Source organism: Coffea arabica, chromosome 9c (assembly GCF_036785885.1).
Source record: "Coffea arabica cultivar ET-39 chromosome 9c, Coffea Arabica ET-39 HiFi, whole genome shotgun sequence".
NCBI classification, from domain to species: Eukaryota; Viridiplantae; Streptophyta; class Magnoliopsida; order Gentianales; family Rubiaceae; genus Coffea; species Coffea arabica.
In genome coordinates, this window is record NC_092326.1 from 36,292,149 (window position 1) to 36,319,366 (window position 27,218).

General features: G+C 36.7%; 2 protein-coding genes across 8 annotated transcripts; one reads left to right on the forward strand and one right to left on the reverse strand.

Annotated features, from left to right (window-relative positions):
* Nucleotides 1-12,747, forward strand: LOC113707943 (vacuolar sorting protein 3-like). Of its 6 annotated transcripts, none has more exons than XR_011820916.1 (15): nucleotides 14-1,237; nucleotides 2,736-3,011; nucleotides 3,832-4,028; nucleotides 4,264-4,405; nucleotides 5,488-5,694; nucleotides 5,768-5,840; nucleotides 6,530-6,578; nucleotides 7,456-7,744; nucleotides 7,943-7,998; nucleotides 9,101-9,169; nucleotides 9,246-9,357; nucleotides 10,251-10,340; nucleotides 11,180-11,350; nucleotides 12,187-12,411; nucleotides 12,565-12,747. XR_011820916.1 is itself a non-coding variant. In XM_072064350.1 (14 exons), exons 1-14 carry the CDS (start codon nucleotides 158-160, stop codon nucleotides 12,277-12,279), a joined length of 2,904 nt encoding a protein of 967 aa, XP_071920451.1. In that variant the 5' UTR covers nucleotides 14-157; the 3' UTR covers nucleotides 12,280-12,747. The 6 variants fall into 6 exon arrangements, 2 of the variants coding, with proteins under 2 accessions (XP_071920452.1, XP_071920451.1); XR_011820915.1 differs by having other exon boundaries at nucleotides 12,568-12,747; XR_011820917.1 differs by lacking the exons at nucleotides 12,187-12,411; nucleotides 12,565-12,747 and adding an exon at nucleotides 9,989-10,050 and having other exon boundaries at nucleotides 2-1,237; nucleotides 11,180-11,308.
* Nucleotides 12,748-17,418: 4,671 nt separating this feature from the next.
* Nucleotides 17,419-26,284, reverse strand: LOC113708179 (sister chromatid cohesion protein PDS5 homolog D-like). Of its 2 annotated transcripts, none has more exons than XM_072064936.1 (11): nucleotides 25,539-26,284; nucleotides 24,689-24,892; nucleotides 24,395-24,576; nucleotides 23,805-23,931; nucleotides 23,553-23,720; nucleotides 22,094-22,915; nucleotides 21,565-21,650; nucleotides 19,605-19,746; nucleotides 19,196-19,267; nucleotides 19,034-19,077; nucleotides 17,419-18,066 (listed from the first exon to the last, which is right to left on the reverse strand). In XM_072064936.1, the coding sequence occupies exons 1-11, from the start codon at nucleotides 25,665-25,667 to the stop codon at nucleotides 17,892-17,894; spliced, it is 2,151 nt and encodes a 716-aa protein (XP_071921037.1). In that variant the 5' UTR covers nucleotides 25,668-26,284; the 3' UTR covers nucleotides 17,419-17,891. The 2 variants fall into 2 exon arrangements, with proteins under 2 accessions (XP_071921037.1, XP_071921038.1); XM_072064937.1 differs by having other exon boundaries at nucleotides 19,695-19,746; nucleotides 25,539-26,280.
* Between the last annotated feature and the right edge of the window lie 934 nt (nucleotides 26,285-27,218).

Genomic DNA, 27,218 nt, shown 5'->3' on the forward strand with positions numbered 1-27,218 from the left:
CAAAAAAATGAAAAAGAAACCAAAATGGCAAAAAAAAAAAAAGGAAAAAAGAAAAAGTGAACTTCTTCTTCTTAGTTCTTATTTTCTTCCCCACTCTACCTTTCCTCTTCTAAAGCTACAAGTCAATCCAGCTTCCTACTGCTTCTCTTCATCTGCCATGGCCAACCCCAAATCCAAATCCAAACCCGAACCCAAGTACCGACCCGTAATTGAACCCGTCGCCCACTTCGTCTTCACCCCCACAACCACCCACCAACACCTCTTCCCAGCTCCCACCGCCATCAAAGCCCTCGCAATCTCAACCACTTCCTCCGACACTCAGCAGTCTTTAATCTACATCGGAACCCTCACCGGAGCTATCTACTTACTCTCCTTAAATCCCGCCGCCGACGAGAACGACCGTGTCTCGGTGATCAAACACACCCTCATCGGAAATGGGTCGGCGATAGTTTCCATCCTCGTGGTTGACAATCTGAAAAGGATCATTGTCCTTTCTGGCGATGGTTTTTTGTATTTATTAGACTCGTTTTTGCTGGAAGCTCCAAAAAAAGTTAGTGTTATTAAAGGTGGAGTCACTGCTTTTGCCCGTAGATTTTTCAGTAAGAACTACAGTAATTCTGATAGAATTTTGCCGAAATTGAATGGTGTAAAAAGTAAAGAAGATGGTAGTTCTAGTATTAGCGGCAGCAGCAGCAGCAGCAGTTTCTTCGTGGCCGCCACAGGTAAAAAGTTGGTGCTGGCGGAGTTGGTTTCGAGTGGTTCAGTTGTGCTTTTGAAGGAAATTTTGGGGGTTTTTGAGGGAATGATCAGGGATTTGGCATGGGTAGATGATTCGATAATATTTGGGAATAAAAGTGGGTATTTTTTGTATTCCTGTATTAGTGGGCAATGTGGGTTGATATTTTCGTTGCCCGAGTTGTCGGGGCAGCCGCAGTTGAAGTTGTTAGTGAGGGAATGTAGAGTGTTATTGCTGGTGGACAATGTGGGTGTGACTGTGGATACTGAAGGACAGCCGGTGGGAGGGAGCTTGGTGTTTCGGGGAGTTCCAGATTCGATTGGGGAGATAGGATCACATGTTGTTGCAGTGAAGAATGGGAAGATGGAATTGTATTATAAGAAATCAGGAAATTGCGTGCAAGTAGTGATGCTATCGAGTGATGCGGGCGGGGGAACGTGTGTCGTGGCAAGTCAGGAGGATGTAAGTGGGGAATTCGTAGCTGTCTCCATGAGTTCAAAGGTATATGGCATTGTCTTATATGTAAATATGTTTGGTTTTACCATATTACTCGTAAAGTGTGCTTATCTAATCAACTAACATCAAATGTTTGACGTCTTCTTTCTTCAGCTTTAGTAGTTCTAGTTATTTGTGCTTTAACATTATGTAGGACAAATATGCTCTGAATTTTTCATCTGTATAGGTGCTGCACTTGTAAATGTGGTATGTTTGAGTCATGATATTTTTGCAAGGAAAGATATGCTTTTTCCTGCTGTTGAGCATGAGAAGTTTTTTCCTTTGTTGCTGTTCAAAGTAGGGAGAAGTCATGTACGTTAAGCTGAATAATTTTAGAACTTGGCTGAATGAATTTTTCCATCTAGATTGCATATGTATTCCCTCAGATTAAGTTCTAACAAATTGTCAAAATTTTGGGTGTTAAGAGAATGGTAACCTGTCCTAAATCAAGTGTCCTTGCATAGCTAAGCAATACATCAGCTGGCTGATTATATTTTTCCATATCAGAGAATGAACTTATATTGATTGAATTTTGAAGGAGTCTCTGCAATCCCTTCCATAATTAGTTTTTTTGGCCTAGGAGAAGTCAGGCTTGCAAAGAGCATTGTAAGTGATCGTGAAAGAGTTTTAATAAATTAAGCATTTCACTGAATTTAGATTGGTCACCCCTAGAAGTGGATCTTAGATTAGTGCAGCTAAGGTGGTGCCTAAATGCCTATTTCTGTATAGAAGCCTTTTGAAAGTTTGTTTGTGTTTGTTTCTGAAACACCGGCAACCCCCACTGAAGTGTTATTCCTAGCTTCGCTGAAGTTGAGTTTAATCATCAATGTCGCAAGGAGATGGTGCTAGTAAAATACAGTAGATCATCATCAACTAGGGTATGTTGCTGCAATTGCTGATTGACAGCACGAAGCAGAGATTGTTAGGATAGCCATCAGATTTTTACAGCTTTAAGGTTTCATTCTGTGTAGCATCGTTATGTCCAGCTTTCTCAGAACTGAGCCAGCAGAGCTGATTACTGAAGCTCTTAACTATAAATCTTGTCTAGAAAAGATAAAAAAGCAGTTATAAGATGATAAGATTTAACCTCATAAAGCATCAAACTATTGAGAATCTATGAAGTACTTCACAAGTTGAAAATGTGTGTTCAACAGTTTCTTCCCCATTGCCAAGTAGGGTAAATTAGGCTACTTGAACAACTCTTTGGTGGAATGGGAAGTTTAGTGATCATTTTCTTCACTATTACTTGCGGAGTTGGAGTTGGAAATCGGTGCTGAGTCTTGATGCTTACTATTTGAGAGTGAAATGGTTCCTAACTCGAGAATCGCTGTTATAGATAATTTAATGAGACTCTTGGTTGCTTTTATGCAATTTATAGGTGATAGAATAGTGCACACTGGGTATCTAATGTCTTATTACTTAAACTTTATTTTTTAATGCAAGGTCATTAACTGCTATTAATGATCAATCTTTGGAGTTCTTAAGGTTTTTGTTTTGATGACAGGTTATTTTCTATCGAAAAGTACCTTGGGAAGAACAAATTAAAGACCTACTACGGAAGAAATGCTTTAAAGAAGCCATCTCCTTGGTTGAAGAGCTTCAGAGTGAAGGTGAATTGACCAAGGAAACATTATCATTTATTCATGCTCAAGTAGGATTCCTCTTGCTGTTTGACTTGCAATTTGAGGAGGCAGTCAATCATTTCTTGCTTTCAGAAACAATGCAGCCTTCTGAACTTTTCCCTTTCATCATGCGGGACCCGAATCCCTGGTCACTTCTGGTATTAGCTGATACTTTTTGTTATGATGTTTTTGGTATATCATTGTACCTGTAATTCTGCTTAAGCCTTGAGAAGGCATTCCAGCTCCTTATGTAAACTGTTCTGAAAAACTGATTAGCGAAACTTGATGAGCAGACTAGATATCTTCTTAAGAATTTGTATAGCCATTGTTTAGATAGAGGAGATAGCATGTGGGCAATCCACTTTGAATATAACAATGCCTGCTGGTGGGAATGCCTCGGGTTGTCTTCATCAAGGGGTTGGATTGAACAAATTTCTGCAAAATTATTATCTGGACCAAACTTATTGGCATGGAACTTTGGGAAGAGAAGAAACAATGATAAATAGTGTTAGTTGTTTATGAATTTGTTTATAAAAGCCCACTTTCTGAAGATCTAGCTGGAAAAGCTGATGTTGGGTTAGATAGCAGATAGTTTTGGTGTTGATTCTGGTGTTTTGAGAGCATGACTGGTTAGGTGATCCTAGATTGGATGGTCCTAGAACATACTTGACTATACTTTTCAATTGGTAAAAATTGTCTTACGTAATTCGTTAAATGAATATCAGAAAGATTAACTACCTTTGGTGTAAACTAAGATATTGATCCTTAACATATTGATAGCAATGATGGTTGTTTATACTTAAAAGGGCATGTCACATGTTTTGGCGTGCATATGATACTTTCTTCGTCTTTGTATTTCAGTTAGTCAGTGTATGTTGAGTGAACGGATAAAATACAGATCTTAGTACTGTCGACTTGGTGCAGCTTGTTGCACAAGTTTCTACTGCTATGTTCAGAGAAATTTTTTTTTCCTTGCAGGTTCCAAGGAACCGGTATTGGGGCCTGCATCCTCCACCAACACCTCTTGAAAATGTTGTTGATGATGGATTAAAGACTATTCAAAGAGCTATATTTCTAAAAAAAGCAGGCATTGAGACTGCAGTAGATGATGAGTTTATTGTAAATCCACCAACTAGAGCTGACTTATTGGAGGCTGCAATTGAAAACTTCATCAGGTGTTCATGATTTTCTGTTGGTAATTACTTTTCATTTCCATTACTTGATTTCTTGTTTATGTGGATAAGATTACACTTGCCTATCTGTGGGCTTTTGTTTGAGAGGTTTATGTGGATGTTATATCATGGCTCAGGTTGTCTATAATTCCTGTTAGACCTATTGCTTCACCAAGAAATATTGTAACTTCTTGTGAGTTTGTTATTAAAGATAGTCTCACTTTCTTATCTACCATAGGTATATGCAAGCGTCTCGTCATAAAGATTTGACTCCTTCACTGAGGGAGGGAGTTGACACTCTCTTGATGTACCTATATAGAGCCCTCAATCATGTCGATCATATGGAAAGGCTTGCATCTTCTGAGAACAGCTGTATAGTGGTATTTATGCTTCGAACCATTTGGCTCCTTTGTGCTTTTGTTATCATGCATTATGATGAATGGAATCTTAACAGTATTTGTGAAGGGATTTAGCTAGGAGTTGAGGTATCATAGCATCATTGGATCATGCAGTTGCAATTCTTTTGTGGTTTCAAACTTCGAGCTTCTGTATAAAGCTAATTGATTTAGCAGTTTCTATCTCTGGCTTTATTCTTTGGACAATCACATCATGGGCAAAAGAGGAAACAGGAAAACATGAAAGCAGAAATCACAAATCATATAAAATATTAGAGGCATTTTAAATGCATTTTTACTGTTAGAAGGCATCTCTATCACCTTCCAGGCGTATTATGACTTAATTTTGGTGATTTAATGGATCCTGCATTAGTGTTTGGGGTAGGGCTGGGATGCCCTAGAGTATTGGTGCTTGTCTTGCAATGGATTGTACATATAGTCAGCAGTTATCAGACAATCAACCTTAATGCTGATAATTGTAAATTCTCCAGACTAGATTTGGAGGTTTCAGAAATGTTTGATGGGCTGAACCTAGAGATTAAAACAATTCTGGTTCCTTCTTTTGCTGAAATTGAGCAGGATTTTAAGTGCTTGTATAGATCACTTTTTTCTGCTAAACAGTATTTGAGGAAGCAAGGATTTGACTGGAATTTGGAGTTAAATGAGATGTAGACTTGATGCTTTCATAATTTACACAGCCTTTATGAGTTTTGGTTTTGTAAATTAACTGTTTTAATCATGAGTAACTTGACTATCTTTGGAGTGTTTCATGTCTGACATTTATGGTGGAGAATGTCACCCCAACAGTAACTTGTTGGAGATGTCGCTCCGGTCAAGTTATTTTAGGCTGAAGCTGCTGTGCTTAGGGTTCCACATGCAAAATTTGATGGTGGTCTGAGCTTTACATTCTCTGGCTGGGTTTTGCGTTAAAAATGTTGTAGTTGTTTCTTCAGCTAAATTTGGCATGCTTGTGCTGATAAGTTCTTGTGGACTGGAAACTTTTCAAGTATCTTTTAGGCCTTGGGCCCATTTAAAGGTTGAACATGCTATTTTGATTGGCAGTGCAGGAGGAATTAGAGATGTTATTGAATGACTCTGGGCATCTACGTACACTTGCATTTCTTTATGCTAGTAAGGGAATGAGCTCTAAAGCTCTTGCTATTTGGCGTGTATTGGCGAAGGTTACCTCTGGTCAGGAAACTGCCGTCGCAGAGGCTTCAAATATTCTTGAAGAGTCATCTGACCAGGATTTGGTATTACAGCATCTGGGATGGGTATGTAGATATATTATTGCATGTCTTATGCTCAACGTATCTTTTTATTAATGGCTTTTACTTTTGGTATTAGATTGCAGACATCAACCCGGTGCTTGCTGTTCAAGTTTTAATATCTGATAAAAGAAGCAATGTGCTCCCTCCAGGTAAGCTGTGATATGATCATAAGTTTTTGCACTACAATTTGTTATTTGCTTCGATGCATATTTAATTTCTAAAGTAAGCGGGTCTTAGAATTTCTCAGACTTTGAAGGGGAGGATGTCTATTTTTGTAAATAAACTTTGTGTTCTGGAAAAGAGGAAGAGTTGATTCTTACCTTGGTTAATAATTTAATGGAAGGAAAAGAGAGAGAAATTAAAAAGGAATAAAGGAAGAATAAAAAAAGAAATCAAGTTGGTACACGATTGTCTTAGGGAATGTGAAATTTTAGTTCACAAGTGTTGCAGATCCCAATTTTTCAATGTCGAACCTGTTCCATTGCAAATAAAGGCTGCTTTGATGAAACATTTTGGATGATATTCTTGACTTCCTCCCCCACCCCCCACCCCCTTCAAAAAAAAAAAACCAAAGAAACAACTATGCATGCACACAAACTAACTCATGCAAATAGTGTTCTTGAATGCTTTATTTCCAGAATGTTTTTAGTTTATTCCAATTCCAGTTGACGGTTTGTTGTTATTGTAGAGCTAGCTTGCATGTTGTGGTGCATAATAGTTGTAAAATGTTATACTGAGACTCATCTCCTTTTGTTGGATTGATGGGTTGCTAGTTTTTATTGGAGTATAAGTTCTGTCCTTAGATGTCTCTCTCTGACACTAAACCTTCTTTTCACAGATGAGGTAATAGCAGCAATTGATCCCAAAAAAGTGGAAATTCTTCAAAGGTACTCTTTTATTTTTCTGATATTGCATTAAGCTCGGTGAATATAAGGTCTTCAAAAATTTAGAAGTTTCCTGTAGTCATTTTAATTCACTGTTCCTAATCTTTGTTGGAATCATCTCTTTCCCTTCCTCTTTTTTTTTTTGGATATTATGCTACATGTTTGCTTCTCTCTTGTTATGTTTCTGTATCTGACATTCCATTTCATGTATTGAATTTCTGCCATTCTCTCTCTCAAATGTATGTGCTCTGTGCTTGATTACAATTTGTCTTGTAAGTTGTTTCTTCACGCATAATATTCAAATGTTGGTTACTGGAGATTTAGAAATCTAGCAGTCATTGAGACAAAGGCTTAGGACCAGGATCAGGAGGCTTAGGAAGCGAGACCAGATATGGACTATTCTATTAAGATGATAGAAGTTGATTCTAAGAAACATCCACTTAATTCACACAGTTGCAGGTAGTTTGATTTGTGCATATTTTTATTGAAGATAAGCTTCAATTCAAACTGAACAAGACTCAGTTTCTCTGTTTAGTGCTTTTTATGTGTTTATTGGGAAACGGATTTTATTGTTGGATGAGTAATTGTCTTCATTTTCAGAAAAATATTGTCCTTTGAGCTACCCTCTTGGGCATCCATATCCTAGTTGTGCACTATCCTGTTCTTTTTTTATTTGCCTCAAGCAAAGCCAATGACAAAATCATTATTCATGAAAGAATTGATCGCGAAAAGAAATTATTTTGCTAAATTATCTGAATTCATCAGCAGCATGTATAATATACGCTACAACTTCCTCCTTTCTTGAGTTTCCTCTGTATCGTATCTTTGGCTGATGTTGCATGATAATTTTACGCAATAATGCTTGCCTTATCCATGACAGATATCTCCAATGGTTGATAGAGGATCAAGATTCTGATGACATTCAGTTCCATACAATGTATGCACTCTTGCTTGCTAAGTCAGCGCTGGAAAGTTATGAAATTGAACATGGATCTCAAAATTCAGAAGCTGGAACTTCAAAGGAGCTGAATGTTTCTCATCATGGATCAAATTCAATATTTGATAGCCCTCTTAGAGAAAGATTGCAGATCTTTTTGCAGTCTTCAGACTTGTATGACCCAGAAGAGGTCCTTGACTTGATTGAAGGATCCGAATTGTGGCTGGAAAAGGTCTTAGAATACTTCTTTTGATGCTTAAGTTCTTTCCTCTTACAAAGCATACTAAGTCTTGCTGGGAATCTCGGAGTTATTGTACTTTTCCTTTTTGGAGGATATTCTGTTCAGCAAGTGATGTGTTTCTAGTGTTTCAACCATTTGCTCTGTATGTATCTCTTACATCTGATCGTGTTTTTGTGCTTTCTTACTCAGGCTATTCTTTACAGGAAGCTTGGTCAAGAAACATTAGTGCTCCAAATATTGGCCTTGTGAGTTGATAGTTCTGTATATTACAATACATATTTATGACCTTGTGTAGGGAAAGAGGGGGGGGGGGGTGTTGGGGAATGGCTGCCTTGTGATGATTTCTTCAATTCCAAACTGCACCTCAATTTTCTGATTGCATTATTCATGCCCTGCAATCTTTTGTGAACTGGGCAACTTCGTTTCTGAGATGCTCTCAGCAATGTGCTAAGAAATCAGTTTTACCATTGGTAGAAACTACTAAAATTTCTTATCACAAATATCGTGGTGTCAGTAATTAATTAAAATCTATGAATATATTGTCATCCCTAAATCTTTCTTGAACTCTGATACATATGTTGATTGGTTGTATATAAACTGTTCATAGACATGTCTGGTAGTAAATTGTCATTTTTTAATGGGGTTAAGGTTGTATATCTAATGCAGTTCAATTTCTTTTTTCAAACTGTTAAGTATACCTATTCAATTGATTGCTTTCTTTAATGTAAATTTTAAACATGAACAGGGGCTTTTAGGACTTTGGCAAGGAGAAGATTTAGGGTTGATTTGTGATTAAAGGAAAGTTTAAGAGGGCTAAAATGGATGTAATCCAAGGGACAGTTAAGTGTGTTTGGATAATAAGTTATTTGAGAATTTTTTTGGTTGAAACACGGTTCCCAATCAACTTTTTATATTTCCAACCACCTTTTTATCTTACATTCATACATCGCAAAAAGTGGGACAGTATTATTTAAAAAAATTTTTCCAAATATTCTTCAATCCAAAAACAGAGGTTATAATATTTCATATGTAGCTTTATTTCTAGGATGTGCTGATATTTTGACACTGAAATCATCAGTCTCTTGTTTGTATTATGTGTTAATAGTGAAGTGTATTAGGTCATTTGAATTATGTGCAGTAGGCTGAGCTTCTTGATACGAACTTTCAGTTTACATCTACAGAAATATCTGCAGGTGTAACATACCAGACCAAATTACATGTTTAATTAGTACTTCGCTATGAAAAATGTTGGTTATAAGTTCCTAATTGTTGAATGAAAACTTTAAGGTGATTTATTCTCTGATTCTGGTCCTTAAATATGTATTGTGTAATTTCCTGGCGGTTCAGGAAGCTGGAGGACTGTGAAGCTGCCGAACAATATTGTGCAGAAATTGGTAGACCAGATGCCTACATGCAGTAAGTCTTACTTTGTCTCACTTAAGAGTCTCAAGTTAACTTCCTTTAGTTTTCTCAAATCTGGCCTTTCTCCTAGACTGCTTGAGATGTATTTGGATCCGAAGGATGGCAAAGAGCCCATGTTTAAGGCTGCTGTCCGCCTTCTCCACAATCATGGAGAAGCACTTGACCCTTTACAAGTCTTGGAGGTATTTCCTCTTGAGTATATGCAATCTGCGTGTCTATACTAGCATTTCATTTGAGCATGCTTTTGGATTTCAACGTGTCATTTATGGAGTCTAATAGACCTCAAGTAGTGAGGAAATATGGAGATAGATGAGGAACCATTTTCCAATTTTCTGCTCTTTGATACTGTAATTTTAAACACTTGCTATTGTGTTGAGGTCTTGCTAAATGTAAGGTACCTTGCATGTTTTCTGTTATATGTCTGCTTTCTCTCTCTATCGTAATTAAAGAAGGGAGGGACTGTATTTCATGTAGATTATATACCAACATTGTCCTTTTGTGGGACCCTCCCTACTTTCTTTTTATGTCATAAAACCAAGAGAAAAAGGGGCCTGGGGAAAGAGAGAGAGGGGGGGGGGAGGGGGAGGGTGGGGGCACGTGGAGGGATTCTTCACATGGATTTAGGAGTTGCATCAGAGAATTGAAACTTGTGTATTTTGTTCTACTTCTGTAATAGCAGCTGTAAAAGGAAACTGTTGTTCGCTGACATGATATTTGGTGATTAATTTGTGACAAATATCACAAAGGTTCCACGGACCTAAGATACTGTTGCATCATTATCTTTTTTTTTTTGAACCTCTCTGTTGTTGTTAGGAGTGTTATTGATTCAGTAATCACGAGTCTTTCGCCTGTTGCATAGCTGGCCATTTCTCCAGGTAAACCCAATTTCAAGAAGTTGGAACATAAAAATATAGGTCTTAGTTAGAAACTGATAGTTGAAAGTTGCTTGAGATAAGTTCTAAATAATGGGTCTAATATCATCTAGTTCCACAGAGGGTAATGCCTCTGATCCTCTTTATGCCTTTTGCTATATCTGATGCTGAAATAGGGTTCTTTTTTTCCCCCCTTTTTGTAGAGGTTGTCCCCTGACATGCCCCTCCAGCTTGCTTCAGATACTATATTGAGAATGCTGAGGGCACGGCTTCATCATCATCGGCAAGGGCAAGTAAGTTGATACTTGATTGATGAAAATCAGATATGACTTTTATCAAAAATTGGTTTCTGTACCATTTCATTTCCTGAGTGTCAAGAAACAGTGTATTAGACTGTTAGTTTTGGGTTGTTCTTGAAGTCTTTTGATGATCAGATATCTGGGTAGAGAGAGAGAGAGAGAGAGAGAGATGTGTGCCAGTTACCAAAGGCCATGGGAAGCTAAATGTGGGTTGTCCTGCTTGCAGCTTTGTTGCATTATTATCAGTCTCATGAGATTTATATCCTTCCACTGTGATCTTGATTAGTATGTGCAGACTAAAACTGGAGTTGTAGATATTGGTGTGGAAGATGACAAATTTGAGTCTCCACTGAAGCATATGGCATTATTCAAGCTGTTACCCTTGAGGCCTTTGTATCTTGTTCTACTTGGAAGCCTATTATATTGACATGGATGAATAAATATGAACTCTGTGTATTGTTGATGCATGGATTTTACAAATTATTGCATGAAGTGGTCTCAAGTTATCTATTGCTTTTGGGCCATAAAAAATTTATTGTTGATGTCAACCAAAATCAAATGCAAGCTTTCTCCCACCCCATGGGAAAAGGAGTTGGGATTGAATAGTCTCCAATCTGCCTACTAGTTTAACTGCAGTATGAACCATTTCTTATTGGTTGTTTCCAAACATACATGTGATCTTACATTGACCACTACCAATGGCCAAGATGAGCTTGTTTGCTTTCTTTTGTGCTGGCATGACCAGTTTTAAAGTTTGCAGTCTCATTGTTTGTTCTGTACATGAATCTTTCCCTCCTGGGTGTGAGACATGATAATCTGGTAACTTTCTTCAGATTGTCCATAATCTATCCCGTGCTTTAGATGTCGATGCGAGCTTGGCACGATTGGAGGAAAGGTCACGCCACGTGCTGATCAATGATGAGAGTGTTTGTGATTCTTGTCATGCTCGGCTTGGAACCAAATTATTTGCAATGTACCCAGATGACACAATTGTCTGCTATAAGGTGAGTAATTTGGCTTTCTCCTTTTATTTGTTTAGTTTTGAGTAAGTTTTAAATTTGTCTCCTATGCCTTATTGGCATACCATCAAGCCACTTAGTATTTAACTTTCTATGGTCATCGGAGCATTCCTCATTCTCTAAGCATTTTCCGCATCCTTACCCACCGAAACCAACCCAAGGTTCTAGCAAATGTAGTAGTGGTTTCAAACATATCCTCCATTCAGAATCTAAGGTACCATAGCTGTGCCCCCGTATTATTAGATATCTGGCACATGGACATGTACGTCACTCAGCATTGGCACCCAAGTCCATGTAACATAGTTATATATGCTTTGACCTGTGGGAGTGCTCAGGTGAAGTAATATGCTCCAAAACGTAGTTGGGAACATAGCATATGCTGATAATTGTCTAACATAATATATGTCGCCTTGTAAAAAGTCCATATGAGGTCTAAATATTCAAGAGACTGAGCATGATCCCACAAAACATGTAATGATTGAACAAGAGCTTGGATTTGAGATGTTAATTCATCACTTGGTACAGCGAGCTGTCAGAGAGGTCTAAGGCTAGGTGCCTGACACGTTAAATAAGTTGGCTGGAATTGAGCTAATATCCATATTATGGTTAAAAAAAAAAGTCTTATTTGAAGAGTTAATCACCATAGCAAATAGAATGAATGGTATATATTGTATCATTGCAGTGAAGGATAAGCCTTTCAGATTGTTGGTTTCTGTTGGGATTGGGAGATAGTAATTGCATCTATTGCCTAGATAGAGGGTTTAAAATATTTTCAGTTTGTTGAACTGGCAGTAACTAATCAAGAATAATATTCTATACAGTGTTTTCGTCGTCAAGGTGAATCCACCTCTGTCACAGGTCGTAATTTCAAGGAAGATGTTTTATATAAACCAGGCTGGTTGGTAACACGGTGACCATGGAAAAGCAGATGATCTTCTATGTCTTGAGCTGGCTGCATGGCATGATCAAGAACTCCGGTTGCATATGCAATTGCCAAAGAGGCCACCTAATGGGTCAAATGTTGTTTCATTCCATATTGCAGTTAGGTAATTTTTGGCACAATGCCCTCTGGCCTTTCAAAGGAGAATACTGCTTTCTTTGGAGTAGCATGCTCCCTGTTGATAGGACGTAATTTATTTACTTGGGTTGAAGAAGACTCCAGCGTAAGGGCAAAATCTTACCGAGACTTGTTTGTGTAGCAGGACTCCAGAAGAGGGGGCTCTAGTATTCTTTGGTTAAATCTGAACAGAAAGGTGGAAGTGTAGGTAACTCTTGGTGGCGGCTAAAGTTTTGTCTGATTGTAATGTATCAAATTCTTGTAACCATATTAATAGGTGTTCAGAATGGAAATTTTATATAGATGGCATTCTTTTCTCCTTCAATGCAATTTTTTCTTCTGTTGAAAATAAAGTTTACCTTTAAAATTGGTGTTCAATCTACTGAATGGATTTCTGCAGATTGTTATGCATGATTCAGCCTTCACGTTGAAATGAATGTTCGTGGAAGAATAGGAAACCAGCCATGTGTCTGAATGTCGATATGTTTTCCCTACTGTGCATTATTTTCACTTCTTAGCATGAAAGATAACAGGATGCATGATTTTGATGGGAAATTGCAAATATCATTCGTGAAGAATATGAAAATCTTTTTAGTTTAGTCTGATGAATCAGATGTCATCCGGTTAATGTAACAACCAAGTTGAAACGTTTGGCCCTGTTGCCATTCCAATTCTCTGCCCTGATTTGAATGTTCCATTCAAGAGAATCATGTGCCCATTTCTGTAACCTTCATCAAGATTCAAGCTCTAAGAATGATGAAAGTACAATCCATCACAAACTTCAAGTGGCAATGAAGAAAATGATTCACCGGAAAGTAACATGTTGGATATCTGGGATATGGAAATTTGTCTGATTTTGGGTCTGAGATTGTCATTCTCGCGTCCTTCACCTATTTCATATCCCAGTAATGTCTCCACATCCCAATTCACCATAAATAGAACTTCTTGTTACGTTGAAAACCAGGCAACAACAGCAGCCTTTGTGTTTGAAGTTCACTAGTAGATTGAGCCCAGTAAACCTTAGGAGGAGCTTCTATTTATTTATTTTTTTTAAATTTATTTTGGGTAAGTATTGATATCGCAAAATACAATTCATGCAAATTTCATGGCTGAGACTAAACAGAAAAATCCTAACTATTTACAAATAGTTCAAGTATACTATACCACACTCAATTCTAGTGAAGATGCATTAATCAAATTCCCCCGAGACCACACTAATTTGTCAATTCAGCCGAGTATTGGGCATCTATCTCCGGCCAGCAACAGACTGTTTTTCTTCATAAAAATCCTCTGACTCCTCTCGTTCTAGAGCAGGTATAGAGCTACTGCAACGGTAGCAAGCTTCCTGATCAATTGATTTACAAAGTTACCTTGCTCAAGATAAATTCCAACCAGGCCTAAAAAGTTGGGATTACTCGCCGAGAAACTCTTAGATTTCTTGATGATGAACAGCCATGCGCTTGCAGATTGGGCAGACATTCTTCACTTGCAACCATCTCGTGATACAATCTGCATGAAACTCGTGTCTGCAGCCTAGAGTTCCCAACATCTCTCCACTTTTGAATTCATCCTGGCATATTACACAAAGTTCATCAACCTCATCTTCATCTTCATCTTGCTTGGCAAGTTTTTGATACTTCAGAGTTTGCAGATGTTCCGCGATTATTTCTTGGGACAGATTACTTCGTTGGTCCAATAATACATCAAAACCTAGAATTACACCGAGTTCATTCCCAAACGTGACGATCTCCCCATTCAGTTCGGCCAGTTCTCCAAGTATATCAACAAACTCTTCATCAGATTCACCATCGTCTTCGTACTCATCATATACTTGAGGAATGTCCCAGTGGCCACCATATTGAATGCTGTTCGGTGGCGGAATATTTTCGGGCTGATCCTCATCCTCCTCCCAAGATTCTTGAATGCTTTGAGGTCGATACTGGTCCTCCGGGCCTGGGATGAAGTTTTCCGGGTGATCTTCGTCGTCCCAAGGCGAAACAAAGTTTGCCGGTAGAGCTATTGCTTGCATATATTGTTGTTGTGACTCCATCAGATCACTGTTGTTAAAAGGGTCCGTAGCTGTATCAACGAAACTATAAACTGCTGCCATTCCGACGATCTTAAATTCTTATGGGCTTGCTCTGGTTCCTTGAAGATGATCTTACTTTTTTTTTTTTTTCTCTCTTGAAGATGGGTGACTACGAATGAGATTGCAGTGGTTGTATGCACTTATATAGGTTTGGAGATATCCAAGTTTGGAAAGGAAAAGATTCAAGATTTTGGTAATAATGTAGCTGAGTTCAGGTAGGACACAAGTTCGATAGATTTCTGTTGTTTTGGTAACAATGTGATAAAACGGTGTTACAAATATGGTAAATTTAAAAAATAAATCAAAGAGCTCTACAGTATTTATTAGACTATGAAAATTATTTTTGATTGTTTACTGGGATATTAATTCCTTGGCTTTGGAAATGGTCTGCCTTGACTATGATCCTAATTATTTCTGTCTTTTCCTCTTTTTTGGTTTTATATTACTATCTCATAAATTGACTAATTCTTTATATTGCATTTCTATGTATTTTTTCGTCGTACTAATATTAACTCACATGGTTTCCACATAATTATATCCTTACAAAATATAACAATTAAATACTAAAATGTATGATTTAAAAATAACCACATAATCTCTTTTACTGTCATGCAAAGTCAAAAGTGAAAAAATGAAAAAAAAAATGCACATATCATTCCAAAAAAAAAAAAAAACTAAAGAAGTAATTAAAGGTAGCGTCATTATGCATGCCATTTGAAATATTGATGCTTATGTCAATGCTTTTAGTATTGTTGTCAAAAAAAATTTTTTTTGGTGAATTGCTAATTTTACAGGGAAGTCCATCATGAATCTAGTTTCAAATTGACGGAAACATATTCTGACTCAGGCAAGTTAATGATTTTGTAAACCAAATTTGAGGGTAGGGGAAGGAGGGGATGGGTCTGTTAGGATAACAAAACAACTTGATAAGGTAGAAACAGAATAAGAGTATTCATTTATCCTAATACCACTTTAAAATGTGATAATACATCTTACACCTTGGCTTCACTGATTTCAATTGATAAATTTTATTTGTTGCTCCCACTTTTGACGAGTACATTTATTTTTTCGCTTAATAACGTGATAGGTTGAAATTTTATCATTAATTTTATGATTATTTTCCTATTTTATTTTACTAAACATTGCGTTAATTGGTGGATTCTACTTATTTTTGGTAATTATCATTGGTTGTAGGGATTTGGAGCAAAAAGGGATTAAAGACGTGATTTTCATTGAATTTTTATGCTAATCAGCGTGGTCACATCAAATTCAAAACTTAGCACATCCGAGAGCTAGGGAGTTGAAATGCGATATATAGCTAAGTCTCAAGAGTGGGGTCACAATGTTTTACCAGAGGATTGTTGTTGTTTTTTCCTTTTCGGATAGGTTGGAATTCGTTGGACAATTCGATTTGAAATAGTAGTAGTAATTTTTTAGAAGTAATAGGAGACTAGTCAATAGTGTAATTTCCTTTCTTTTCGGCCAGAGAGACTAGTCATGTAGTCAATAGGTTTTCTTTATCTTTTCTTGGCCGGCCGTAAGAGACTAGCAGTCATTGGATATCTCTTCTTAGGAGTCAGGAGCCGCCGCATGTGTTTGGCTCTTTTCCATGACATCGCGTTGGGAATTTTCTCAACAATAAAGAATTACTTTTTTTTTCTAAGCGAAAGTCAACTTGAAAATGTGATTTCAAACATTTGTAAGATCGAATTAGTTTACTTATTTTTTTTATTTATTAGTATTCGTATATTTTCTAGTTTAACTTCTTTGATTATTGTGTTATTTGAATATCATGATTTAGTTACTTCATCCCAATTTATTTGTCATGTTTCAATATTACAACTTTTTAAGAATATTTTGATTGTGATATTTGTATTTCTTTTTTAAATTTTATTCTGACAAATTTAAAATTTAAATTTAAATGATAATATGAATATGATTAAATAAAAAGACTATATTGGAAGAAAAGACAAAAAGGAAAATCTCAAAAACGTGATAAACATTTTAAATTTTTAACTTTTTTAACATGACAAACATTTTAAAATATCAAAAAATGAAAAGTCTGACAATTTTAATAGAACGGATGGCAATTTTAAGTTTCAATAGGACAGAGGAAGTATAATTATGCTGACTCTAAATTTTCCTTTTGGACTTTGTAATTGTACTTCATGGAAAATAATTTCTCATATGCATATCTGTAATGTGCCATCATATTGTTCACATCACATTCTGTATTAATTTTTTTTCCCCGATAAAAGTTTTAGGATGTTGAGTATTTTATCAGCACAAGTGATAAAAATATATTTCGATGCAACAAAAGCCACTATGGAATTTTTTTTTTTGGGTGGGGTGGGGGCGGGGGATTTTGAATATTTTGTTCTTTTTACACTCAGAAATCGTACCAAAATTTATATTACCATAAAACTAGACAAGCAACATCAAGAGAAAAGTAAAGGGATGTAAGTGAGAGATCCCAAAAAAAAAAAAAAATTCTAGAGAACAACAGAAAATTCATAAAAATTCCATTTTTATTTGACATTTTGCTTTTTAAGTCTGTTGTATTTTATTGTTTAAAGAATTAAGCTAGTATGTTTGCCAAGAACAAATGGCAAAATGTAAACGACCATGTTATGCATTGTGCCCAAAATAGCATAAACCCTTTGCATTCCCAATCTAATCCAAATGAACCCTCACAAAACATTAAAAGCACAAAAGACAAACATATTTTCTTTCTTTGACTACTCATCAGTCAGCAAAGCACAGTTTTAATTAAGATATTCCAGTTCATCTGGATGGAAGAATTTAACTCATTGCAAGGATCTTTCTAACTTCTAAACAGAGATTTAAAAAAAAAAAAAAAAAAAAACATACGCATGGAAATGTTCTGAAAGTAAGAACTTGTTCCAATTTAGACAGGAATACCACCAGAATATATATATATAGTAGCCTTAAGCACTTATTACTTCCACCAAGCATGTATTTGCAACATCAGCATGCTGGCACCAAAAGCGATTCCAAGGAGCAAAGGAACCTAAACTAGAGATATACTACAAATAAGTCATGCCAGAGCTCCATATGGCTGAGATAACAAGTCATGCCCTATCTATGCCTAAGAGCTAACTACTATCCCCACAAGTTTCACAAGGTTACAAATAATGCAGAAATCGACTGCATAGCATGTATCAAGATCAAGTTCCACAAAATTTCAGAAGATCTGCTCTTCAAAAAGTGCCATGATGTTAGCTTTATGATATTCTCATATATTGTTTTGAGCAGTTTAATCTGCCACCCTCAAGATGCAGTAATAGCGATTTGCCGCCATGCATATCAGTTGAGTTCTTGCTGAGATGCTTTTTTAGATTGTGCATGCAGCTAAGCTTCTAGTTGCTAGATTTACTTGCATCCGTGAGAGTTTCACTTCTGAGATTCTCCTCCTCATCCTTTGATTCCTCGTCATCCTTTGCCAAAACCTCGATTTCGGTTTTGATGTGAAGAATATCCAGAGCAGATCTTGCTGCTGACTTCCTACCACGTTTTCGGCCTCGAGTTCGGGATCTAAAAGCAGAAATTTCTAGGCTGTTATGAAACCCTTGGCAATTTATTTCATTGCAATCATACACAAATTATCAAAATGCCGTGAATGCATCACAAAATTCCAGAACTCAATAATTAATAGACACATTTTATCTGAAGAAACAGAATCATCTTAGTTTTATCTTGTTATTGTGTTCGCTTTCTTCTTCTGTGAATCAATGATGTTCATCGGCCAAAGCAAACAATAACCTCAGATGAGAAAAGAAATAAAAGCATTGACAAAATAAAAGAAACATACAATTCTAATTTGGATTAAGTGGTTATACTCCCAATGCCTGCTCTAATTTAAAGTACATCACCATGTTAGAGTCGAGGAAATGCCTGTTATTATAGTCAAAAGTAGAGCAATGTCGCAGAGTTAAAGAGTCCAGTAAACAAACATAAAATACCAAAAATAATGAGCAAGATATGAAGCATTACATGAAACGTCTTCCATAGAAAAGAGTTTGATATAGCATGGTTTTGTAGGATTTTTGTCTTCTTTTTTTTTACAGTTAATATTAGGGTTGTTTCGATTACAATAGCTCCCTTTTCCTCGTTTTTGGCCAACTTTTATTGATTATTCAATTTGAAACAATTAGACATAAGAAAACACTAACCAGTTAAGTCATTACAATGAGCAAGAAGACGATCATCTAGCACCAATAACAAGCAACCCAGCAAAAGGAAATTCATGTACAGAAGTTCCCAATCAATGTCATGGCTACATGAACAAGCAAATGACTACCATCAACTTTTCTCACGTTGAACATGAGCATAAAACTTATCATGCAGATCCAGATATGGGCAATGCAGAGTACAACCTCAAAAAGTGCCTCATTTACTACTTGAGAAAACTTGTGGATTAAGTTAAAAGAGAGATATTTTCAACAGAAAGACGTTTTAAAGATCTAAAGGAATACACACAGCCTTCTCAAATAGTGCTTACCGAACAGCAGCAGCATCAGAACTTGTAAGGCTGCCCTTTTTCTCCTGATAATATCACATCCCATCAACATTTGAAGAGGGGGGGGGGGTTTCGGGCGAATGGGGGTGGGACAGAAAACTACAAAATGTACAATGAAGAGTAGTATAAAATCAGGTAACTGACTTGGTCATCAAGCAGAAACCAACGTTCTTTTTTCAGATCCAAAATCTCCTGATCACCATCAACATATAAAACCTGAAACACAGGTGAGAGCAAATGAGCATGTGATGGCTCACAAGACAAACAACCATTTATCAGCACATTCTTGATCACCACAAAATGTTAAACCAGTGAGATACAGCAGCTCTCCATGGAATGTATTATGGGGCAAAAATTTTTATATAGCCACTTAAATATATTAAAGTAATTAAGACTATTATGTATCAAAGGGAGAAATGCAGTAGCAAATGGATCTACCACAAAAGGTCATATTCATAAAGGATAAAAGGGAATGTTTACAAGTACTCTTCTCTTATTATAAGTTTGTGATAAAGATCACAGCCTAAAAGCACAACATGGAGGTATAATATACAGGATGAAGCAAACCAAGGGTGCAGGAGGATTTGGAGAGTTGGATGATAGCAATAGTAAATAAATAGGCCATCTTTGCAAAAATTATCACCATATGTTTCTTCTTTGAAGGATCAAAAGAAGCAATAACGCCTTCATAAAACCTGCACAAAAGAAAATGAATAAGATAAAATGTCATTCCATTTCTTTCCTAACACTGAAGATGGCATAAATGGCTCAAGTTTGGCCGATGTAATACGTGAAGTTTGATGAATTATCTCAATCCCAGTGGTAGAATTTTCATTTGGAATTTATGGAAGAACCAGTTTACCATTTCAACAATAACACTACCTGTGCTAATCATAAAATTAAGTTCATTGTCAATTCGGCAAAATCTGGACCAAGGTGTCTTGCCACCAAGGAGTCTGTACATACAATACATTCATGATCATGTATTCGTTGAACATATCAACTTTCAAAGTCAAAAGGACATACTTATCCCTAGAGGAAAAATAAAATCTCATTCAGACCCAAGTATTACTCACCGATAGGTTGATTTCTCCAGAGAAGGTTCGAATTTGTTTCCTTTTCTGCTAATTCAAATCAACAAAGCTATTACCGATCCATCTTTAATCTGCCTACACTCAAACTATATGCCCTTTTCAATCAACTTCAAACTTCCAAGCTTTAATGGTAATCAAGTACATTATCCAACAGGAAAGCTTCAGTACTGACCTCACTTTGTCATGCTTAGATCTAACAGATTGAAGATTTATTACTATAGCAAACATTTAGATGCACTACCTGACCTATATTGGTTCTACGAATATGTTTCTCCACCCTAGGAAAGAGTTTTTCACTGTCTGTTGATGCTATCTCATCCTTTTCTCCTGTTTCACGACCTAATAATAGGAAAGTACTCTTTTATCAATCAGCTTCGTACAAATGGAAATAACAGAAAATTGCCCAAGTTGATTCAAATACAAAGTTACTAAATATACACACACGCATGCACAGACGTGTGCGCGCGCGAGATGCTGTACATATTACAGCATAGTCAAAGATTTTTACCAAACCACCATTGACACAGAAGTTGCCAGAAAAACTCCCAACCAGTAAAACTCGTATATCAACAGAACAAATCAACAAGGCAACGTCATTCCATCACATATTCCAAGATCAGAAAAAGCTTATTCAAGAATGAAAGTATTGGCTTGATGCAGCAAACGGAAATTTTGAGGGCACTACTCGTAATCCGGTATCAAATTCCTTTTACTAAAACGATTAGAGGATTCAGGCAGCAATTGCCCAGCTGTGGAGAGGAAAAATACAGAGAAATGCTCGGTCAAGGAAAGGTTTGCTGGAACTCTGAAAAGATTTCATTGTGGCAGTTAATAAGGTTCCTAGTTTTTCAGTTTGGGATTATGCAGAGTTGTTGGAAACCCGTGGTCTTGTCTGATTGCAAGGCAATAGTAGTAAAATGGACCCCTAGCTTAGCTGAACGAACTTCATAAATTATGCTTTTGAAGCCAAAACATCCTTTTTGGAGAATTTTGTACTTTCCAGCTAAGTTAGTTTCCACTGATGGTGTTTAACTGATAAGGCAGGACTTAAAAATGGTGTCGTCCAACAGAAAATAAAAACAGAGAGACTTTAAATTGAGCCAAAGAGCATCGAGAGTTGGGGTTGATGTAGTTTAGGTGGAAGGACATGTCAAAATGAAGCCCAAAAAAATCATATTAAAGCTTTGCTGAGGATGGAAAAAAAGCCAGATCAAAATAGCTTCAAATATCTAACAAGTAACATCCAGATCAACAAACACGGCTTAGAAGATTCTCCCATTACTCTTAAGTTATTTCAAAGAAGCAGAACAACTTAGCCTAAAGTCAAAATGACAGTAACATTAAGATTTAAGATTTAAGAAGTCTATATGGAGGATGGATACAAAGTCTAGAGAATTATCAACCATTTAAGTTACTTACTGACTGTCCATGGGCCACCAGACCTTTATCCTTGAACCAACTAATTCTTCACCATACTCTTTGGCAATTCTAGGTTTCTTGGATACCTGAATTGGTTAAAGAAATATTTACAGGAACATCAGAAATAAGATACAAAAACCACCACAGATTATATGGGGGGAAAAATGCATTAGAACAAGGCATATGAGACAGAAACAAGATTTAGCAATCACTGCTGAGACACATTAGAGAAACCAGGAGTGCTTGCTGAAGATCTCAACAGAGGCCAAGCATGATTCTATTGATCTACATTCTCTAGTAGAAAGCTTTAGACTGAAGCTACAAGAATCGCTTCTCCCTTTACTTGGAAAATCAAATTTTTACTCCCTCCACCAAATTGAACATCCTACTTTCCTATTTGGGTGGTGAAAAAGCTTTGTCCACTTTGCTTATATGGAAGGTTTTAATCATCATAGGTAGTAATGCATCCAAACATCACTTATACAAACAAAGTTCCTCCACTTGACTTATTGATGAACAAACACAATACCTCAGATTTTAGAGCTTTTTTGTCTTCTGCTCCTTTTCTTCCATCCTTTAACTTGTATATAATAAGTGGTTGTTCTTCTGAATCACTATGGATGTCTTTTTCCGTCTTAATAACTACATTCTTTACACCAGCAGTTCTCTCCATATTATTCTTAACAGCGGATTTCTTCCTCCTTGAATATCTCACAGGGTTTTCTTCAGCATGTTTTGTTCTGGAAGATCCTATTCTTAAGTGACCATCAAAGCCCTGAAAGCGACCATCAAGATCACTATCATGATTAGCCATGTTCCCTTTCTTCTTTGACCTACCCCTTCTCTGAAGACTTTTACCTACATCACTTGGATCTGGGGAAATGGGAGGAGGTGTGCTGTTAAAGCGTGCTGTTCTAGGTTGAAAATAACTTGGTTCGCTCTCCTTCTCTGGTTCTAGATGAAAAGATGACTCTTCTGCAGACAAACTATGTGGCAAGCTACTGACTTTTCCATGATTCTTCCTCTTATAAGGCATTTCAAGAGAATTTGGGCTGCCAGTCATCCCAGAATGTTCATAATCTTTCTCTCGTTCTACCAGAGATTTAGATTCTCTTCCCATGCTACTTGGTACTATTCCAACACCTGCTCTTGCTTGAATTTCTCCTCCACTTTCTAAAGTTTCAGCGGCAACAGATTCTTTAGCCATGCTCTTCGTCTGCTCAATTTCATCCTTTGATCTGCTGTCATCATCATCAATCTGTAGAGATGTGCCATCATGCAGCAGTGAACCACAAAGCTCAGCCTCTGCTGGCACAACAAAAGATGCATATGCTTCTGCTTCCACCATCACCTGATTAATTCAAAATAAATAAATCAAAGCCAATCTCATATCTTTATTTCAACTACTCCAACAGCAGAAAGAAGAACGATAAACCAGAAACAAACACAATGGACTCCGTACCATCTACACTAGAGCGACCAGAAATTAGCAGGGGAATACCAACCATTTGATATGCCTGGTCTGCTAATTTTGCTTACAAGAACCTTTTTCTCATCTTTAGGAAAAAGTCAACTTCGCAAATAAATTTAAAGAACTCCAAACTTAAAGACTAAAAAAGCTTCCTGATGCATGAGAGACAACAGATTCAGTCTCACATCTGGGACACATAGCATAATTTGAATGAACAACCACTGACAGCATAAGTTACTCCTTAAAGTTGATTAACTTACTGAATGACTTCAAATTTTGCTATTAGTTAAGGGAAGATGAGTGTTAGTATATTTTCTAATGTCTCGTTATACACAAAGTGAAGGAGAACAAACAAGAAATTTTAGGAAGTCCAAACATATCTCCATCATCACAAATACAATGAGCAACGAAAAACTATATGAGAAGCAAGCATGAACATTTGGAGATGAGCACAGATCATAACTACATCTGCCTTTTGCCAAAAAAGAAGTCAGTTGAAGGATAGAAGATATCGCACCACATTGTCCCCAGCTGGCATATCTCGGCATAACGAAGCAACTATATCGGCATAATCATTAATATCTAGCCTCATTAACTTCACTGCATTCATAAGATAAGGTCTGACTTTAGTTGAGCAGTTCTTTAATACTTTCTCTCCTAACCAAGAGGAAACGGGTGAAGTAATCTGAGGCAAACAATAAAGGTAACTGAGTAATAATAAAACAAGAACAAGAATAAATGAAACAGAGATCTATATAAGGAAGGGTACCTGGTTTTCCTTTTTCACACTAGCTAGAAGCGGCTTTAAAAGACCCAATGGGATGTCATCACTCTCATCTAAAAGCCAAGTCATAATGTCTTCCATGTACGAGAATACAGCTTGCGGGTGGTTGAACCTTGTATTAGACATTCAAACACAGAACAACAATCAGCACATCACAATTGAATGTGTTGACTTGCATGAGACAGGTGCAAGATTAGCAAATGAATACCTCTAATTTGTTTAATTTGGTACAACTTTCTAAATTACTCCGTTATGCAAGTTGCATTGCAAACCATGAGTTGATCACTCGACAACAAGTAATAAAGGTTTGCCACGAATCCAGCAAATTTTCAATTTCATTGCTGCTAAATGAGGAGTTCACGAAGTTGAAAGCAGATCATATTTGCAGGAAAGAAGGTTGAACATAATGGGAATGCTATTACAAGTTCGAATTCTATAATTGTTAGTATTAGAGTTAATTTAAAGAAGCTAACAAATATCAATTACTACAAGATCCAAAGAGAAAAGGCAGTTAATCAAAATGTCTTGACAATAAAAATACACTTTAAAGATTAGCTGTAACATCTTAGCCTTACTTAATGGTACTTAGAAGGACTTCAAAGATATTAGTGACCAATGAGTCGCAGCCTATGTCCAGCAAGATGATGCAGCATCTGACCTTTGCAACGATTTCAAGAATGTGCAAAGCTTTAGCATAACAGCGACCAGAGAAAAGCGACAACTTCTCAAATGCAGCTAAAGTCAACCGAAAAATATCCTGTACAGCATGCAAATGAAAAGGCTGAGAACTGGCTCTAAACAAGTACACAATAGGAAGCAGACAAACAAATACAGAAAAGAGTAGATATTGTTGTAGGTGTTCAGCTTACCTTCATTCTTTCATTCTCATAAGGTTGATGCGGAGCACTTATCCTTAACACCTCACAGATGCAAGACATAACTGAAATCCTGACATCTGTATTAGGATGTCTAAGCAGCCTATCAGAGATCAAAGCCATCATCGAAGGCAAGAGCCCATCTTGAATCAAACTGGAAGGATCTTGACCCACAATGGATAAAAGGTCCTCTACTTTCTAAACAACAGAATGAAAAAGAGGATGATGGTTAATTTACACTATGAGAGGTGGAACGCAAAATCATATGTAGAAGTAAGCCGACAAATTTGAACAAATAACAAATTCATCAAGGAAAAAGGACAGCCTCATTCACAATATTTATCAGGCAGAAGTAAGCCATCAAACAATCATGAACCTACAGACTGAGAAATAAAGATCACGAAAATCAACAAAAAGCGATAAAATATTTTGCCTTATTCAAAATGATTATGAAACAATGTACTAGGAACAACTCTTAGTGCCTCGTGCGTGCTTGGTGCTAGCCTATTTCTTACCAACTGGTATAAAGGTATGCAATTATATTTTTTGGATTACAAAATCAAACCCAATATTAGGGAAAGAATTCACATTTTTCCAGCAAATTCATGACCAAATAAATAAAGCGCCAATTTACAATCTCAACCACCCAAAACCAAAGAACTAAATCAACAAAAACACTCAAGAAATAACCTTTTAGCACGAATTATAGGACCCCCAATAAGACCAAATCAAAAACATTTTTACACGATTTCTCGCATGCATGCAAAATAGCTAAAACAAAATTAAAAATCAAGCCAACATCAAAAGAATGCAGAAAATGTAGCATAAAAGAAATGATCTTTACATCGAGGGCAGCAAGAAGATCATCGGCAGAAGAAGATGGCACCAGAAGCTTCACCCCAGCTTCAATCAGCTGGCTTTGAAGTTGAAGCTCCTTCACCGAATCCAAAACACCCAAACCGTTAACATCCATTGCCCAACTTAAATCCCCACAGAGCCACGAGGCAAAATTACCCCAACCCAAGAAATGCTGGCAACCTAGCTCCTAATTCCCAAAACCCACCTCCAAAATCTTATCTTTTTGCCAACCCAACTCGAATTTGGCCCTTAATTCGTCGACCCTGCACCAAAATTTCTCCCCAAGAGTTGAAAATTGAAGAAATCAAGGAGATTTTATCAATAAGCCTAGGAACTTCCGTCGTCGGATGAAAGGAAAAGGCAGGTTTTTGTGGGCTGACGCAGTGATGAGTGCAGAACTAGTTAACTAAGAGTACAGAATAAGCTGCATTTTTTAAAATTATGGCCATGAATGGGTAATCTCAGACATAGCCGTTACAGGTACTAGGACATTTGCAAGAAGAAATGGCTTTGCATGCAGAGGAATTTTCGAATTCCGATGGAATTTCTCGCGGATTCTGGGTGGTATATGCATTTTAGCTAAATTTTGAGTTTGAAATCCGGTGTTTGTTCGTACAATTTGGTGGGATTTTTCACTTTTAAGTGGGAAGTCAGCTCAGTGAAGTGGGATTGTGGGAAGTGAAGTGACTTGACAAGAGCAGATCTTGAAGGGATGTAATGATGCTGTGAATACAAGATTTGACTTCATAATTTTCTTAGGCTCTATTTTGGCTTTAGTTGGCCCTTCCTAATGTCGATTATTGTTTTTTACCCTCAAAATTGATTACCAAGTCCAAAGTCCAAACACATATAATGCACGTATTGCCCTCAAAAGAAAAAAACACGTATAATGCACGGGGAGTTTATAAACAAAATTCTATTTACTTATAACGAGAGATGAATCAACTTTTTCATGCTTATATTAGTCAAAATAAGTCCACTTTGAACCTCTGTTTTCAAACTCGGACCGGACCGGCCGGTCGAACCGGTTGAACCGGGAACCGGCCAGGTAGCCGGTCCGAGTCACATTAGAAAACCGGAAATTTAAAACCCGGTCAAAGCCGGTCAAAAACCGGGTTTGACCGGGAAAAAACCGGTTTTTCCGGTTCAACAGTATTTTTTTAAAAAAAAAATTCAAACTTTTTAATATTATGTTTTGACCCCCTAAATTGTTAAAACTTATTGATATACCTCAAATATTTGATACTTTATAAATATTGTCCTAAAATTTGATGTTATTTTTCAATTAAATTCATAATTTTAATTCTAAACTTGTTAATATTTATTAAATAATATAAATTGCTACTTGATTGTTCTAATTTCTTTGTATTTTCTTGTTAAATATATTTGAAACATCAAATATATATGAATATGCCTTTATTAATATCAATATATTATTAGATATTATATATATAACATTTTAATTTTAAAATAATTTTTATTTATGACGTCATCCGGTTCGACCCCTATCGACCCCCGGTCGAACCCATTGACCCCTGACCCCTGACCTCGGCCGAGTCGCTATCCGGTCCGGTTCTGAAAACATAGCTTTGAACTCACCAATTCATTTCATTTTATAGCATAATGCCCTTCTCAAGGGTTTCTTTTCCTGAATTGCAATTTGCTC